This window comes from Pyxicephalus adspersus, chromosome 4 (assembly GCF_032062135.1).
Source record: "Pyxicephalus adspersus chromosome 4, UCB_Pads_2.0, whole genome shotgun sequence".
NCBI classification, from domain to species: domain Eukaryota; kingdom Metazoa; phylum Chordata; class Amphibia; order Anura; family Pyxicephalidae; genus Pyxicephalus; species Pyxicephalus adspersus.
The window spans coordinates 113,242,798-113,262,216 of NC_092861.1; the positions used below are offsets into that span (position 1 = coordinate 113,242,798).

The 19,419-nt window shown below is 37.6% G+C and overlaps 1 protein-coding gene across 1 annotated transcript; it reads left to right on the forward strand.

The window, feature by feature from the left end:
* The first annotated feature begins 716 nt into the window (after window positions 1–716).
* DESI2 (desumoylating isopeptidase 2) lies at window positions 717–18,332 on the forward strand. The gene is made up of 5 exons (XM_072409323.1): window positions 717–1,178; window positions 7,107–7,179; window positions 7,695–7,788; window positions 8,259–8,400; window positions 9,541–18,332. The coding sequence occupies exons 1-5, from the start codon at window positions 1,140–1,142 to the stop codon at window positions 9,769–9,771; spliced, it is 579 nt and encodes a 192-aa protein (XP_072265424.1). The 5' UTR covers window positions 717–1,139; the 3' UTR covers window positions 9,772–18,332.
* The last annotated feature ends 1,087 nt before the right edge of the window (window positions 18,333–19,419 follow it).

Below are 19,419 nucleotides of genomic sequence, written 5' to 3' on the forward strand. Positions count from 1 at the left end.
ATCAAGACAAACTCTGCAGTTGTTTCTTTTTTGCATATCAAAGCACAGCTTGCTCCAGAAATTAATAAATGTCTAGGCTCAATAAAGTATATTTTGCTTTGTTTGTGATTAGCTCACAGTGAGGATTTTATACAGTAACTGACACCACACTGCCTAATAATATGTTGAGACAAACATCTGTCCTAACTGCATTTATTAAAATAATGTACCTGTTCTGACTGACATACAAACTCAACTTTAGAACAAACCTACAGTCGTTAACTTGTTTGTAACCAGGGGACTATCGGTGAAATAAAGGAAAAAGTAAGTAATAAATGAATCCATTTAGTGAACTTTTTATCAGGCTCCCATTCTTTAAAAGCAAATTTTGTTGGCCAAATTTTGAGTTGTGACAACTAAAATTATAAGAACCCCCAATAGAACTAACGTTTATCAATGGTTTATCTTAGCGGTATAATGTTTTTTTATTTTAGTGAATACTATGTTATGTTTTATATTCCACGCCCATTGTTTGATGTCCACTTTCAAATGTTGGGAGGTATGAACTGGTGTTTTACCCCCCCCCCCCCCCCAAAAAAAAAAAAAATATTTAGCCAGCCTCATGTAAAGATCACAGGTTTCTGCAGAGTTTTATTAAATTAAACTATATAAATAGAAAGATTCTGGAAATCAGTGGCATATAGGGACCACATTGCCACATTGTACATCCCACATACTCTTCTCTAGTGCGCATGAGCACGCTGTTCCTTTGCAGGCTGCCGATCAGTCGGGAGGGATAGTCACGTGACCCGCAGCACCGGAACTACCCTGACGTAGTCATTGTTTAATCCCAGTCATGTTACTATAACGGGAGGCTGACTGGAATCCAGGGAGAGGATGTGGCTTTTATTCATCTTCACCAGGCCTTCCCCCGTATCCTCCTATCTCTGCCATAGCACCGCCAGTTCTCTGTGAGACCCCCAACACACCGCTTGTCTCCCGCCCCGTCATGACCCGACACCTGGTTACCCGGCCTAGACTGACACGAACACGGCTGTAACCGGCAGACACCGCGCTACATCCCGGGGAGGAGGCAGCCGGCACAGAGACACTTGTCTGCCCTCGGCGAGGAGGAGAGCTCCGGGGTTATATGAGGAGAGATGGCCAACCAGCCCGTGATACTCAATGTGTATGACATGGTGAGTGCGCCCCTCCCCCACACACCGCACTTTGGGGCTGATGGCCTTTTGTTCTCTCTAGTTTCTTCCCTGTAATTCCTTTTATGGGAATCTTCTCACCTAATGCAGACATTTATTTATTGGGCTGGAAATACTTCTTTCTGATTGGTGCTTGCTTTATCCAATGTGTTTATAGTGTTCATACTTCTCTATCCATCTGGCTGTCTTATCCTTGTGATTTGCTGAATTCCTGGCAATGTAACCATCTGATAGGTGCTGGCATTAAAAGAATAAGCATGTCAGTGGAATTACACAGAGTGAAAAAAACATTACTTTCTGATACAATTTACAACACTGGGCATGTTGTGTATTGGATTCCTATAGGAATGGCAGCGATGAGACCGTTCCTGGAATTCCCTCCAGTCTTATCGGTTGTATGTTGATGGCAATCAAATGAACATTTTTATTCTTGAAATCCCAAATGTGGCCTTGCCATGATGTGATATCCTCTCTCCAGTTCTCTTTCTTCAGGTCTTCTCTGGGTTGAATGACACCCGGGTAAGGCTTCATTTATACAAACAGCTTAGTCCTGATGATTTAGTTGGTGGAGAACTTTTGCCTAGAACTAAGAACATGCCTGCTCATGGTAGGTAATGATAATAGGTTGGTTCTGATCCCCATGCAAGTGTTTGAGCAGCTGGTAAGGTGTCAGCTATGGAAAGCCATGTGGGGTTGCATGATTTTGGGGCAGAACAGAACCTCCCCCAAGAACACACTGTAAGGGCATTGGCCCATCCCCTGAGGGGCGTCATCCTGGCACATTCATTGGTCATGGAGGAACAGCACTGATATAATACAAAAAACAGCTTTCTTATGATATGAGTGATCACTAAGTGTCTGATCTAATGTACAAAACATTACATGCAAATGAAAAAAGTAAGTTACAAAAAAAAAACCTAGGCTGTAATGCAAGCTATAAGCACTGTAATATAATCTATAAGCACGGAATATAACTGGGTATTAAGGCTTTAAAGTAAAGATAGCAGTGACCATTGTTCCAGGGAATATCCGATTGCCTCATGGAATCAGGAAGGAATTTTTTTCCTCCTGTTGCACCAAATTGTACCAGGGTTTTTTTTTTGCCTTCATCTGGATCAACTATGTCCATGGGGTTTTATATCTGGGATATGTTTATTTCCCTAGTGGTTGACCTTGATGGAACTTAGAACTTTTTTCATCCTGATCTACCATGTAACTATGCATATGGGGTTGGTAAATTGGGCAATTGTCCAGGGCCCCAGCATCCCTACGTGTCCCCATGTTTTCCAAAGCCTCCCCTGCACCTGAAGAGTTGGAAGTACAAAACACAGTACAGCACCAAGCTTTGCCAATCTTCTCCCCTCACCTTTCCCTCCACACATCAGGGGCTGTAGGACAGAATGAGACTACACCAAAGTATTTGAATACTAGAGGGGGTATATCATGATTGTATGTGTGAATTGTGTGTATTGGTGTGTATTTCTTTTTAAGCTGGGTGAGAAGCAGCTGTAAGCAGGTGGTGGCCCTGTATTCTGATCTAATTTCTTCAGTAACCACCCAAAAACAGCTGGGTGGTTACTGAAAAGTGCTGGGTGGTGTGCCCAGCTAAAAGGGGCTAGGGGGTACTGGAAAATATATGCAAAGTATACATTGTTGTGGTAATTTGGTAGACAACATCACCATACATGTGGCCCTTTACCAACTCTTTGCCATGAGGGCCTAAAGTATTCCAGCCATGTAGGCTTTGATTTTGTTTATGTCAAGAACCCAATTTATCTTAAACTGACCATCCCTGTAGCCAGAAAATGAATTTATCTGACTTGCTGCAGCTTCTAAAGCAATTCGTAAGAAGCTCTTAGTTTGTCATGATATTAAGCAATCTTAGTACTGTAGCCTTTACATCTGAGTAAATGTCTACTCTGCCTTTTATTATTTTTTTTCTTTTTGATTGTTTTCCATTCCAAGTCATCAGTAAACTTCTTTTTTATTTACTGGTCAAACAAAGCTCTGCAGCCTGGCTTTCTTCCTGCATACCTTTTATCTTGTTTTGTGCTTAGACTTTGTGTGCAGACCATTGGATGGTTTTAGGCTGATAGATGGCAAGCTTTCCCTCATTATATTGCCTAGAATTCCAGTGGAGTCCAGTTGTGATTCTGCAGTGTGGAGAAGCCAAAGGTGTTGAATCATTATTTAGCAGTACTTTGTTCCAAAATGAAGTTTAAATTACAATAGAAGAATTGGAAATGTTAATATAATTTTTTTACCTTTGGGTGTAATATACCGCTAATCTTTTTGTTATTGCTCTGCAGCCAGTATTCTTCATGCATCAGTGAATAATATTTGGGGGCCATGTAAAAGATGGCAGTGCTTCTGCCAATTTACTATTCCTGCTTATAGCGGTACAATGGGTTGGAAATCCTTCATTGTACCTGTAGTGTGTAGGGATGAAATCCTCTGTGGTTACATAACATGTTATAGTCTGAGCCCCTTCGGCAATTCCTTTGTTGCTTCTTTTAAAATACAGAGCATACCACCATTATTGTGTTGTGATTCACAGTTTATAATTGAGCAAAGGTTGAAAGGCTACATTTTTTTTCAAAGTTTGGTAAATGTTAGCCCAGCCAACCCTTTGTTCTGTGACAAATGTATTAATAGGATGGCCATTTAAACTGATGTCCAAAGATGGCAGAAATTCCATACAGTTTTTGTATTAAACACCTACAGATACGTTGATTTGTGTACACGGGAACATGTGTTGCAAGCATTGTAGCTTTGTTTTGTGGCTTATTTCTAGTCCTGCTTGTTTTGGGCTTTTTCTGTAACACGATATGCTTAGGATATTAAAGCAGAGCATATTAAACGTGTGTTCTTGAGCAGCAATTTAGGGGACCCAACCAGAACAGTTAAAACTGAATTCCTAATCCTCATAACAATAAATCAGCAAGCATTACCATCAAACTTTAGATGGTTCACACCTAAATGTCCGATGGCCCTATCTTTTTCTGTAAGGTCTCGCCCAGAAATTGCTCCCCCCAGATCTTATCATTGTCCCATTTAGCAGGTGGTCTCCCATTCTTGTATTGTATAATTATTTAAGGAGGGACAGAAGAATATTTTCAACAGTCATTTTATACCAATGCATGTGAACAATTTTTAACTTTACCACTGTACCACATGCGAAGGACCATCTAATACCTAATGTGCATCTGGACAACATTCTGCCTGTGGCTTGATATTGCTTTGTGTAGATGATGCTCAGAGGAGACAGAGAAATAAAAAGTAACTGTGGTTGAAATGCTGAGCATAGTGCTTAGCCTGCTGTTCCTCTATTTTCCTTCCATCCTTCCCCCAATCAGTAAGGATGAACTAAGCCCTAGTACATGTCCCTGGTATTGGCATGGTGCTTGCCAGGAGTCACAAAACATTCTGCCAAGCACCTTCAAAGCACCACCCAAAAAAAGCATTTTTGTAAGACTTTAAAGAGTGCCTAGGCTATTGTCATCAGATAAAATGTTATGTGACATAAATATACAGTGAGGGAAAGAAGTACTTGATCCCCTGATGATTTTGTACGTTTGCCCTGTGACAAAGAAATGACCAGTCTGTAATAGTAATGGTAGGTTTATTGTAGGTGTGAAAGACAGAATAACAACAAAATAACCCTCAAAAACCCAGTGCTTTAAAGTCGGAGCTTGATGTGAATTGTATTGAATGAAATAAGTATTTGATCCCTTCACAAAAGATGACTTAGTACTTGGTGGCAAACCCCTTGTTGGCAATCACAGAGGTCAGACATTTCTTGTAGTTGGCCACCAGCTTTGCATACATCCCAGGGGGGATTTTGTCCTACTCCTCTTTGCAGATCCTCTCCAAGTCAATAAGGTTTCGAGGCTGATGTTTGGCAACTCGAACCTTCAGCTCCCTCCACAGATTTTCTATGGGATTAAGGTCGGGAGACTGGCTAGGCCACTCCAGGACCTTCATGTGCTTCTTCTTGAGCCACTCTTTTGTTGCCTTGGTCGTGTTTTTTTGGGTCATTGTCATGCTGGAATACCCACCCACCACCCATTTTCAATGCCCTGGCTGAGGGAAGGAGGTGCTCACCCAAGATTTGACGGTACATGGCCCTGTCCGTTGTCCCTTCGATGCGGTGAAGGTGTCCTGTCCCCTTAACAGAAAAACACCCCCAAAGCATAACGTGTCCACCTCCATGTTTGACGGTGGGGATGGTGTTGGGCTCATAGGCAGCATTCTTCCTCCTCCAAACACTGCAAGTTGAGTTGATGCCAAAGAGCTCAATTTTGGTCTCATCTGACCACAACACTTTCACCCAGTTCTCCTCTGGATGATTCAGATGTTCATTGGCAAACTGCAGATGGGCCTGTGCATGTGCTATCTTGGGCAGGGGGACCTTTGGGGCTCTGCAAGATTTCAGGCCTTCACAACACAGTGTGTTACTGATTGTTTTCTTGATGGCTATGGTCCCAGCTGCCCTGGGATCATTGACAAGTTCCCCCCGTGTAGTTCTGGGCTGCTTCATCATTGTTCTCATGATCATTGCAACTCCACGAGGGGAAATCTTGCATGGAGCCCCAGACAGAGGGAGATTGACAGTTATTTTGTGTTTCTTCCATTTGTGAATAATCACGCCAACTGTTGTCACCTTCTCATCAAGCTGCTTGGCGATAGTCTTGTAGCCCAGTCCAGCCTTGTGTAGGTCTACAATCTGGTCCCTGTCATCCTTAGACAGCTGTTTGGTCTTGTCCATGGTGGCTAGTTCGGAATTGATTGCTTCTGTTGAGAGGTGTCTTTTATACAGGTACTGTAACAAGCTTGGATTAGGAGCACTCCCTTACAGAGGGTACTCCTAATCTTAGCTTGTTACCTGCATACAGAGAAGACACCTGGGAGCCTGAAATCTTGCTGGTTGATAGGTGATCAAATACTTATTTCACTCATTACAATGCACACCAAGCTTTTTGAGCAATGGGTTTTTGAGGGTTCCACCACTATAGACTGGTCATTTCTTTGTCAGAGGGCAAACGTACAAAATCAGCAGGGGATACTTCTACTTATACTTCTTTTCCTCACTGTACACACTGTATATGTAACTAGCCTAGAAAAGGCTATAGACAATCCTTTAATGACTTCTGTAGCTGCACAGACTTCGTAGCAATTCCAAGTTCAAGAGCAATAGTAAAGTCCTCCAAGTTTTTTTTTCTTTTTCCTAATACAAAGGTAAAAAAATATAACAACTAGTTGTGATGCCTTTTAATTATCTTGTAAAAGTTTACATTTTGGGATTAGAGCCACTTCAGAATATTGGAGATTAGCCATTGTGCCCACCCTCTGCTGGCATGAAATTCTCTCTACTGAGAGAATGGTGAGAGAGTCCATGGTGATCAGGAAGAGCTTTTAACTGCCTATTAGGAATATGTGATAATTGTATGACCCCCAACCTGAAGTAAGCTACAGAATGGAATTCAGCTGCTGCTTGTTTAGCATTGTGGCAACTGGGTCAATTTTTCTCTAGGTCACCTTTCTTTATATTTGTATTAGAACAGGTGCCTGTATTGGTTGATCCAATATTATTAAAAATTGATGCTGTTGTAGAGCGAGAGAGCTGCTTACATATTAAGCAGAAACTCGATTCCATCAAAAAGCTTTCTTGAGTGTGTGACTGCTATAGTGAGAGAGGGACTTGCCTTGATTAACTTGTATTTTCTCCTTTCTTGTTTGTTACATTAAAGTTTGCATAGATACCGTGGTTATAGCATTAAAATATAAAATGTTTATTATTATTTTTCATGTGTGCCTGTAAGTTTGCATAATACCATACATGAATAAACACTGTTCTTTTGTGTTTAATAAAGCAGCTGCTGATTTTATATAAATTTTTTTTTTTCCTAGTACTGGATTAATGAGTACACGTCATCCTTGGGAATTGGTGTCTTCCATTCTGGAATTCAGGTGTATGGTAGAGGTAAAGAATATATTCTTTGTTGTAATACCTTGGATATAGAGCAATTATTGAGATGGACTGCACTGTTTCCCCGTGTATTGTTTGCAGATAAAGATTAGTCTGAGTTGGTTTTAAGCTGGATATAGCAGAAAGAAATATGGCCATCTGCTGAAATTGTCGTTTAGCACAATTCAGCTACTCACATTTTGCTTAAAGGGATATGAATAAATGTATTCTATACTCGCAAACATTCAGTTCTTTCAGAGCTGTATATATTTCAGTGTGTTCTTGAATTATCAGTGTGGTTTTCTATTCCCCTTAAAGCAGAACTAATATTGATGAACAGTTCCAGAATTGACACGGTTAGATTTCCCATTGATTATTTTGTCATTTGAGACATACACATGTGTATGTGTCTATAAAATGTCAGGTCCCTAATCTAGTCTATAGCATTGTTTTAGACTGAAAGCAACCTACTGGGGTAAAATGGAGCTTGAATGACTGAATTTTTTTTCTTTCTCTGTTTTTTTCAATAGAATTTGCATATGGAGGTCATCCATATCCATTCTCTGGTGTCTTTGAGATCACACCTGGGGATTCTACAGAATTAGGAGACACATTTAAATTTAAGTATGTTAAATATTTTATCTTTCTCTGTTCTGATGTTATAATAAAGCAGTCTTGTAATATAAAATGTGATTTACTGTCTGTTACATATATGTGTACACACGCACACACACACACACACACACCGTAAAATAGGGAACGGTTTCACCTATCCAGCCTAGTTTTTAAGGTAATTCAGATACTCTTAGCCATTCTTTTGCCTACTCTATACTACAAATGCTAAAAAAAAGGTACAATGTTTACCCGTTCCTGCCTTCATTTAGAACTATTTAAGATTTGGAGATTTAACATTCTGACACCTATTATGCCAACAAATGGGCAATTTTTTTCCTGAATATATATAACCTACCCAGTATGTCCCCAGAAACTGCATGGCTGGCAGCAAACTGTATTGCAGGTATCTGGATTTGCAGGCTGCTGTTGGTCCTTACAAAACACAATTTCTTTACATGTGGTTTTTTTCACTTTTTTAGGGAAGCAATAGCATTGGGAAGCACTGATTTCACGGAGAATGACATTGAAAAAATAGTTGAAGAGCTTGGGAAGGAGTTTAAAGGGAATGCCTATCATCTTATGCACAAAAATTGCAACCACTTCTCTTCAGCACTGTCAGAGGTAGGCTATCTTTTTTTTTTTTTTATATTATTATTATTATTATTATTATTATTATTATTAAAACGTACGGGTTGTCAGGCTTATTCTATTTACGCTTGTAAGAATTATATATTATGGTCAAACATTTGAAAATGTACTTCCGTGAGGTACATATATAGTGAATTTTCGAATACTATAAACTACAGACATCCTGACTAGGTTAAGGGCAATTAGAACAGTTCAGGACCATAGAATGGTTAAGGGACTGCAATTTTTGTTTTAGACATTTGGGGAACTGTATGTGATCGGTGAACATACTTTATGTGCTCACTATTCCTCTCAAGATGCCATTAGAAAAAGAATCTTGGTTTATACTGGAGTCACACCAGTAGATGGAACTGAGTCCTCATGTAAACAGTGTAACAAGTTCTTTCTGTTGAAGATAATACACAAGTTTATTACACACTGAGGATGTAGCCCCATCTACTGGTGGCCAACAATATTGCACAAAACATAATTTAGGAGCAAGTGACCATTTATAACCTACCTAAGTACAAAATACTATTATCTGTAAGATAGGAGGGGTTAAATAAACAGGCTGAGTCCATGTGACTTTAATTTTTTCACCTTTTTAATAATTTGTTAAATAACTCACTTTAAATATACCCATGTTGCATTCATTTTCTTGTCCTGTATATTGATTACTGTTTTGAAGGGTACCAGTAATGTGTCCTAGGATTATACTCAAGTCAAAACTTTTTCTTTGAATTTGTAGGTAAAAATAAGTACCTTGGTTTATATTCAAGTATATCTGATATGTAAGGCCACTCTGATCTTAGACTTTTAGGCAGCTTAATTTCACAAATGTATTTAGTTACAAATAGAATAAGTGCATATAATTCTTGGGTCTTTAAATATAATTTGTTTTGAATGAAGAGTGGTAGCTGGTAGTCTTAACCCTAAAGTCTGTAAAGTCAAATTAGCAGTAGCTTCTGATCCATCAGATCTTTTCATGTAAAAATTCTAACTGTAATTCTTCTTTCTTTTTGTTTGGTTCAAGGTGGCGTATTATTTGCAATAGGGAGGGTATTTTTTTCATAGCAGTGTTGTCTGGTTTATCTTTTTTCTTTAATTATCAAATCACTTCATTTTGTCACCTAGATCCTCTGTGGTAAGGAAATACCCCGCTGGGTAAACCGGTTGGCATACTTTAGTTCCTGTGTACCTTTTCTACAAAGCTGTCTACCTAGGGAATGGTTGACCCCTGCTGCCCTCCAGTCCAGTGTCAGCCAGGAGCTGCAGGAAGAGCTGGAAGAAGCAGAAGATGCAGCTGCCTCAGCCTCCACGTCTGCAACTATAATGCCCCGACCTGGACGTCACACTAAGTTATAGGAAAATGCTTATGGAGAACTGCAATAAAACACCATTGTTTTCAAAGTGAAGTGCTCCTAACAATCTCCAGCAACTGACAACTTTCTGTCAATTAGTGGGCAGGAATTTTACATCGGGGCACAAGAGCCTACATTCTTTTGAAGTATTTCAGCTCAGGATTATATTTGTACTCTTGTACCGAACATGATGCAATGACACTATTGTTTTCGTCCAATTATATACCATCCCAACCTACTTTTTAAACATTTTTTGTGTACATTTCTATAAATTTTTTCCCCTTCAGTATTTTTTTTTTTTATAACAAGTCCTATAATTTTGGTATTGGCTATAAAGAACTAAGACATAATGTAACTTTCTCCCAAATGAAGAAAGGGTAGTCCCTTTACCTCAGCTGTGCAGTCCAGCTGCACCAGTACACAAACATCCTGCTAACTTTCATACCAATGTAGTTGTCCAACCTGGTCGGTTAAGCTCATTAGGTGCATTTTAGTGGTTTGCAGTGTTAACATTTTTCAGACCACTGCTGTCTTGACACTCTAAGACCTGGCACACTGACATAAATGGAAAGTATATGTTTAAACCAAATACACCTGGAGGAAGTTGAGTGACAATCCTAGCTTCATCCAGCATCTTGACATGTTTGAGGGGGGTAATCCTTAAGACTAGTTTGATCACAGTAATGGTTCATATTTCTTTGCAAACATGTTGCGTAGACATTTCATGTGTTGTAGAAGTGAAAAAATCTTGACGATTCTGTCCTGTGTATAAACAAAAAAAAAAAAATAGGGTGATGGGGTGTAAAATGTATCTACTTGCAAGACTATTTGTTTTATGTATATTATTGCCACAATCACATCTGCCAATAGTTTTCAGTAACTCCTATCTACAAGTACTGTTCAATTTCCACTAGATCAGGGATTTTGCATGAAGTTTTACAGCTAGGTCTAGGTATATATACCTTTTTGAATAGAATTTTTTCCTAATTATTTATCTAGATTTTTATTTGTATTAGGGCAGTCATTGCATACAAATCTAGTTTTTATCAAATTTTTGAAACAAAAAAACTTTTACTGAAAACATAAGAACTAAGTTGGCTGGTTTGTATGCATAATTCAAGTATATCAAAGCCATTTTGGATAGAAAAGGGCACAAGATAAAACCTTTCTAGGTTGCTTTTTATTTTTGCCACATGTGTCTCAATAGGAAGACTTGCTTTCACTTTCTTTCCTGTAGATTGACAGGAAATGAGAGTATATCTTTTCAATGTGAAAAAATCCTTATTTGGGTTTTTTATGGGAAGAAGTGTCCCAATTGAAAAATTTCCCCTTTTTCTTACTTTTGATGGCAACTGAAAATGTTATTTACCTTCCCTTTTATTCCCGGTGACAATGGGGATCAGGAGAGTCATCAGACTGAATCTGTGTAATGGGGACCCAGACTGCAATAAAAATCTGACAGTGCTTCTAACTTCTTGTGACACTATTTCCAAATCCAAATATTTTTTTTTTTTTGTGTTTACTTATATTTTACTGTAGCTGACAGCGTTCCTTTTTTGTTTTATTTTAATTTACAGATCCATGCAGGTTTAAATTTATTTTCAAAATGCAACCCCACCTGAATCATCCTGCAAAGGCAGGTGTGAAAAGTACTTTAGATTTCTAGAGCCACAGTTGCCAGTCCAAGAGCCAAGGCAGGCTTAGGTTACATATGGATAAGTTTAAGATGCTAATACAGTCATGGCTTAGGTGAAGATTACTGGGCTTTGTGTTTATTGCTTGTCAGAGTGTTTGGGCTCATTTTGGTCTGAACAAAGCCAGCAGAATTTACTAGACTAAAATCAGACTGTTCTCTACAATAAAAAAAAAAGACAATTAGCACACAGAGCCACACAACTTTAAATTTCATATATGTAGTGCACATACTAACTCACTCTATATGTGTTTTTCTACCATTTTTAACTAAAATACTAAAATGGGTACCGATATTGATCGAAAATGTAAGGTGCTGCATTCTTTTCAATTAACTTTGAAACCACAGCTCCCTTCCCCCCATCCCAGGAATATGTCAGAATTTCTTGAAAGTAGGAGCGTGAATGTTTCACTGCAGAACTGGACGATACCTATACCAAATGTGAAACAGTGCCACACCTGAAATTTTAATGAACCTATGCAGGTATTTGTGAGAGAAGCTTTTATGGAAATGTATAATTGATCTGGACAGCCCTAAATTTTTCTTTTTTTGCTTCTCTCCCAAAAGTTGTAGGATCAAAAAGGTAAACCTGGAAACCTTTATTCTACAACCTAATTGACATCTAACAAGCAGCAGAGTTCACTTGCTTGCTCCTAAATTATGTTTTACTTGGTAGAGTAAAGGCAAAAAGATTTACCTTTCATCTATTCTGACATCCTAAAATATATGACCTGTTTACCATAATGACTATTTCATGCAACGCTTCAACATCTGAAGCAACAGTAGCAGCATTACAGGGTCTTGGTGATGCCTGCTCATCCATTGCTGAGAACTGTGGATTAGAATATGGAAGAATGTGGATTAGAATATATAGAATATTATCTTCAGGGTCTGTTGTATACCTGTAGAGGTGGTTGTCCTTGCTTTTATTCTTTGCTTGTTTAGTAGGATCCTTGGGTTCATAGTTTAGCCTTCAATTTGTACCCCTTTTGTCTGAAAGCCTATGATTTCTGAACTTCGCAGGTGGAACAGCTAAAGGTAGAAGTCATAGCATTTCCAGGATTTGTTACAGCAACTGCACACCACATGCAAGTCACAAGTCTGCAGCCACTGGAAAGACAATTTTGCAAATAAAAAAAAATGCTTTTGTTATCCTAGCATTTTCATAATAAATGCATGTGTAAATAATGAGGCTACAGGACTGACAAATCACCCTAGGCAGTTGGTTTGTCTGCCTACGTTAGTCAGATAGGGGTTGTCTCTTGTGTTATCACACTTCCCACGGCTATATCTGTTTAAGGATAAACATGGTGATAATCTTCTGGATATGACAATGATCAAAACTACTGGATACTTTGTATACCCGGTTGGGATATTTGTTGTAGATGTACAGATACCTCAGTAATAGTTTTCCTAAAAGGCATAAGAAATCTTTGGACAGACTGATTAGAACTGCTTAGATACAGTTTCTTGGCCATCTTCATGCAGAACATATGGTTACCTGGATGTTAGTCTAAGGCAAATAACAAACCGAGAAATGTATTTGGTGTTCATGGCTTTAGGGATCTATCATATTATCAGTTGAAATCACAGTGTAAAGAAGGTTAACTGGGTGATAGTATTGATTTAGATGGAGTTTGCATGTATCTCTTTTGGACAGGAATGAATGATCATGTGGATTAATGTATTGTTTGTACTTGATCTATTTATATTACATTCTACTGTAATATAGATAGGTCAGCTCTCTGTTGTTGGCTTTTATCACTGCCAAATTTTGGCAGTAAATCAGGGTTATTGTGTCAAGGTGAATGTGCATCCCAAAGATGTTTGTTTTAGTAGTCCTGGTAGTTTTCAGTGTGTTTGGGGGCCCAATGTTCACACTCGACAAGTGGCCCTGGATTTGTTTATATATTTCAAAATAATTCACTATATCTTTATGTTTATAAAGCTGGTTTATGATACAAACGCTCCCTAGTATTATCAAAAGTCATTCGAAGATTACCAAACATAAAGCCAAGGACCCCAATATGCCAGTTATCTGACTGTTCTTGATTACTGTGTCTTCAGAATTCATGTGTAACTGAATTACATCAAAGAGTCTTGACAATCCTTCATTATGTTTTTTCTACCCTTGTAGATCTTTCAAATTATTCTCACTTTTGTACTGAACAGACAGATATAACCCGGAATGAGTTATACTACATGGCATAATATAACAAGCAATGTTTAGTCAGGAGAATTAGAAAAGAGGAAAATGAAAATTTTTTTTGTCCAGTCACCCTATTATGTTTATAACTTACAATATAATAGCGAGGATGTCTTCTGGGTCACAATGTTAAGACAGACCCCTTTGGGTTTCAAGAGAAGAGAGAGAACATATTTAATGCTTCATCACAGGGTTCCAACTCTTATATAGTACTTTCTGCTATGTGAAATGTTTTGTGTTCCGCTAGCCTTCCACATAAGTTATGGATCCAAGCAGGTTTAAAGTAAAAGTGCACTTTTTTTTTAAATGCCTTAGCTTGTTAAAAGTAGACAGTCAAATCAAGCAAATTAGTAGATTTAGCCCTATTTCCTACAGAAATTGTCATTGCTGCTGGCATTAATGGCAGCGAGCCATTCTGGTGACTGAGCATACCATTTTATTATATTAGAAATATAAGCAAATATCCACAGTACGATAGTCTAATGCTGCTTTTAGGATGCTTTTCCCTTGCAATTTTAATTCCTGCTTATCCTTCAGTTTGATAACTTAGGATATCTTAATGCAAGTTTCACTTGTTACAGTGCTACAAGTGTTCTGTTCTTCATGAGCTGAACATGCCTAAATATAAATCGTTCAGTTGTCTTCATATTTTCTGCATCTATAAACTTGGCTGCTAATAACCAGGGACTGTTAATGACTCCTAGATCTGTATACACTGTGGTCATTTTTTTTGCTGCCTTCACCAACCGTGGTGTTATGGTTCTAGGTATCTCCATGTGAGAAACGCATGGCGATGATGTACCTGAGCTAGCACATAAACGTAGAATATTTTCAGAAAGGGGGTTTGTTCATGGCATAGAACATCAAAGCCTAGCATTGTAATTACGGTTTGGGTGAACTTTTTTATTTGTAATAATTTTAACAATATAGAAAGAACAACTTAATCCTTGGAGAAGGTTATATTGGTTTCTATTTAACATCTTGTGTGTATTGCCTTATGTTTATATTCACCCTTTAATGGATCTTTTTCTTTATGCCAACTGAGCTGCTTGAATGAAGCATAACATTGGCACAAGGAACACAACTGAAGCTATGGCGGCTATGGAGAAAGTCATCACTGGCGTTCGTGTGAACCATACATTTGTAATGGGAAGTTTGCATACATCATTTTTATTTTTTTATTATGTGATTCTTGGGCACATGACTTACCTGGTAAATTGCACAGTTGTTCATTGGTAAGAGTTCATAAGAACTATATCTTACAAGAGATAAAGTAAGGTTTCCTATATGTGTATAATGGCTTCGTGACTGGTTAAATTCTTATTTATTTTTTTTAGATATGTAGCATCTATTTATGATTTATAAAAAAAACTTTTCAAGCACAATCCCATGCACTACTGTGTTTATAAGAAACATATTTTAGCTTTAATTTTATGTATTCCTTTAGTGTACTACTTGTGATTTAGTTTTTGGAAAGTTCTGTGGTTTAGTATGCACAATGTCAGTTTTGCTGGAGAGATCAGCTCCACTTTTACCTTTTTGTTCTTTTCAAACAAATCTTAAAAAATCTAATCTTTAGATAAGTAATGCAATGGCAACCAGCCCTTTGTAGCCATCTAATTAAACTCCTGTAAATATGTTGAACACTCTAAAAATCCATATTTTATGACAGTGTACAGTAGAGAAGAAGGAATACTTTTGCCTAGTAGCAAGGGAAATCTTTGCTCTGTTTGATCCATGTTCACTGATCTAACACATCTGACTGATGCATCAGATAGCAGGCTGCACCATGATTGTTACTGTATCCTGTAATATTGGGTTGCCAGGAGCAACCACAGCACATAGCTGGGACTCTATCCAAAACACCTGGAAGTGCTGTAGTAGCCATTGCTCATACAGAGGTGTTTGTTTTTTTTTGTCTTGTTTTGTACTTTCTACCAGCTAGAGAGTTAAAAAGTATTCTACAAGATTCTTTTCTATAGTTACATTTTCCAATTTTTTGTTTGTGTTGCTGAACGTTTTGGCACTTGGCTAAACAGCTCATATGTACATTATACTGCCCATCACTGTAGTATGTTTGCTGTGTTGTTCAGTCAGGCAGAATATCTCTGCTCATCATATTCAGGTTTAATGACTTATGGGCACTGCCAGTATGCAAGTGTTTACAATTGCATCAAAGCCATTTAAACTCTTATATCTGTTTTTCCTTTGCTGTCATGTTCTACTTGTTTCCTCAGAACCTTTAGGTAGTGTTTAAATATTAGCTGACCTCTTTTTTTAAAAGCTGAATAGAGCTTAGTGCAAAATGTTCTATGGGTGCAACTTAGATTCTCCCCCTATATTCTGCATCACTGTGCTTGGACTGTAGTAAGGAAAAGTTGAGTGGATGTGAGCTGCTTTGAAGCCTCTGACAGGGCTTTATATTTTTACCCAGCCTATAATTGTAAAAAAAAACAAATTCTGTCTGCATTATTTACTGGCTTTCATTTAAAGGAAAACTCCAGTTTTGTGCCTTTTGAAAAATGGTCTCAATCAAATATGTAAAAATCATTTGCGCAAAAATGCATCTATAGGATTATATCGCCTGTAGTATGTATTGTAAATGTATGTATATATGTGTGCATATTTAATATTTCTCCAAACCTGCTTGTCTGTTGGATCAGATGACAGCTATGTCAGGTTGGAGCAGTGTTGTGATTCGTACAATAGGTGTGTTTGATATGATTATCAGTACAAACACCATACATCCTGGGGTCACAATATGACCTTATCAGATTTGTGCTTTCTTACCCAGTGTACTTTAGTCTAAAGGAAATTCTCAAGTGAATTAGAATACTCATATAGGGAACAGAAGCACCAGTAGATGTTATGGAAGTTTGACACAACATGGCAGCTGGTGATTGCAGATACTGCAGTATGACAAGTAACAAAGTACTTATGCTTCTAAAGAAGTCTTCTCTGCTGTATATCATTTACACAGGGTGTGGTCTCAATATATCATTTAAAGCTGGAGTTGTCCTTTAGGAAAGCACTGCTCATTAGATATGCTCACAAAATTCCATCCTTGGAGTTCATTTCCTTTTGCAGTTGCGACAGCAACTATCTCTTTTCTTATAAATTTGCAAGCAAATATGGATATTTGTTTGAGATATGTACTTTCCTTAATGTGAATTTTTTTTTTAAATGGTGCAATATAAGTTGTAGAGGATTTTCTTTGCTGTACAGACAATCTCTTTATCAGTTCCTCAACTTGCAGTATCATCATACCCCTTCAAAATCCAAATGGGTGCAGTATTATTCTTATGTAAAAGTAATCTTCGCAGTGTAGCAAAGTCGTTGTATACATTGGCAGCCTGCAAGTTACTGATAACACATTCAGACTGCCTATGACAATGGTTCATTCTTCAATGACATCTATGTAGGTTATCGCAGGACATAGGGAACACAGTGACCAGAAATGCACTGCCATTCCTAGCATTCAATGTAGCTTAGGCTGCAGCAGGATTGCTAAACTTTTACAGAAGTCTAATTTTTTATACAGTTGTTGTGTAACCCATTTTTATAATCATGGATTTTTTTTGGTTCATTTTGTTTAACTGCCATTTTTCACCTGGTTTGAATGCTATATATTAAGAGATTATTATAGATATTTTTGTGATTATTCATACTTTACAAAGAAACTGACTAGACTGCATGCGCCTATACAGTATGCTCCATCTATGTTTTAACCTGAATTGTTACAATTTGTTTGGCTGTAATTATGCGTGCAGCACAGTTTACAACAAATCTGTATTTTGTTATACATTTGAAATGCTTTAAAAACATTTTACCAATATCGTAATTGGACCTCTTTAAAGGTGCAAAATTCATTTTTATGTTTGTGACTGACACATGGTAGGTAAAGAGGTTTTCTACATTGATAAGCAGATCCCTGCTTGGCTTTTCCTATGATAACAACTTGGCAGCACTTGCTTGCTTCAGGATTTCATTCAAAAGGTTATTAAAAATTTGATAGACCAAATAGCGTTATATATATATATATATATATATATATATATATATATATATATATATATATATATATATATATATATATATATATATATATATATAGTACAAAACATGTCCTAACAACATGTAGTAAGGAGTTGTACAGATTAGTTTTTATTTTTCAGATTCCAATGTTCAGTTGTTTTTAGTGCAGTTGGGATCCAAAATATATCATCCACCATTGCAAGCATGAACAATCAAACCACAATCCAGTTGCCATAAAACTATGAGGCACACAGAATAGTTGCAGGATATAACTTTCTAATTGACTGTCAATTTGTCTGTAAAACTGTAAAACCTGCCCTTGTAGGATCCATTTGGTAAGAGTATAAAGCAGGGGTCTGCTTATTTAAGGGAGAAAGGCCTTTACAGCCATAAGAAAACTGTTTTACTGTATTACAATGTTCTTGCTGTATTTTGTTGAATTTGAGATTTTTTTCTGTTTTGCACAGTTAACCCTTTTTGAAGTTTTCTTTCAAAATAACAAATACCTTTTCTGATAATATGGTGCAGATACTGCCTTTTCAGGCTCTTTTCCACCAGAAGAGAAAATAAAACTGTATTTTTTTAAATAAGAAACCGTGTCTTGGTTAAATAAAATTAATGAACTTCATAACTGTTTTAGTGTGTTTTTTGAGCTAATTAATTTTATTAAAATAATACAAAACTGATTTTCCACAGCAGTTAAAAATATGGAAAATTGTCATATTTACCTGTTATTTTCCATACTTTACTGCTAATCCTGACTGCATAACTGAGTCGTTCCCGCCTCGCAATCCTGAAATGACCACCCTCCCTAGGCTAAATAAATAACCTGCTTTTCGCCTGTAGGTGTTCTATAACAAACTTGCAATGGACAAAGAAAGGAAAGTTAAGTAATTTTCCATATACTTCTGACAGCGCTCGGCTGGGACGTAATTAACTATACAAATGAAGGGAGGAAAGGAACAAACACAATACCACAAACTGCTAAACAAATATCTTTGGAAAGCTGGTTGTGGAATGGAAGCCCCAAAGTTGGAGCTCCTGTTGTCACATCCAACCTATAAAGCTGAATGGATGTATTTGGAGACTTTGAACAGATTACAGATCTGTAGAAGCTTTTATAAATACCACCCACAATTTTGCCACTTTCCTAGTCAAATGTGTCTTGATTTTCTGCAATGGAACCAAGACCCTCATGGTGTAAGTATACTTTATAGTCTTAAGAATTCAGGAGGCAATATCTGATGGAGATACAGATGTGCTGTGTACAGGGCGATTGGGGTAGATGAAAAGATTATCCACAGCTCTAAAACCCTTTATTCTCTGTAGGTAGGTGGAGAAAAGATGCACTATGTCTAACTCTTCACCAAGTTCATGTTATCCTTCTGACAAGGGTCTCCTTGCTGGAAAAATTACTTCCTAGTCAGTGATATGCAGAAAATACCTTCAGCAAGAAATCCAGTGCTGAACACAAAAGTACACTTTTAGGAAAATAGGTGAAATATTGCTTTTTGCCACATGTCCTGCATGAGTGCTTTCGTGTTCCAAAACCAATAGAGGTCAGGTAAACCATCTTTGACAGACTTTGTATGGAAATGGGGCTCCATGAGATTTTGCAGCACCATTGGAAATACTATGATGGATTTAATGAGAAGAAATCCCTGCACTCTGCCAACGGAAAAAAAGCAACATATTGTAGCAGCACTTAATAGATGTTT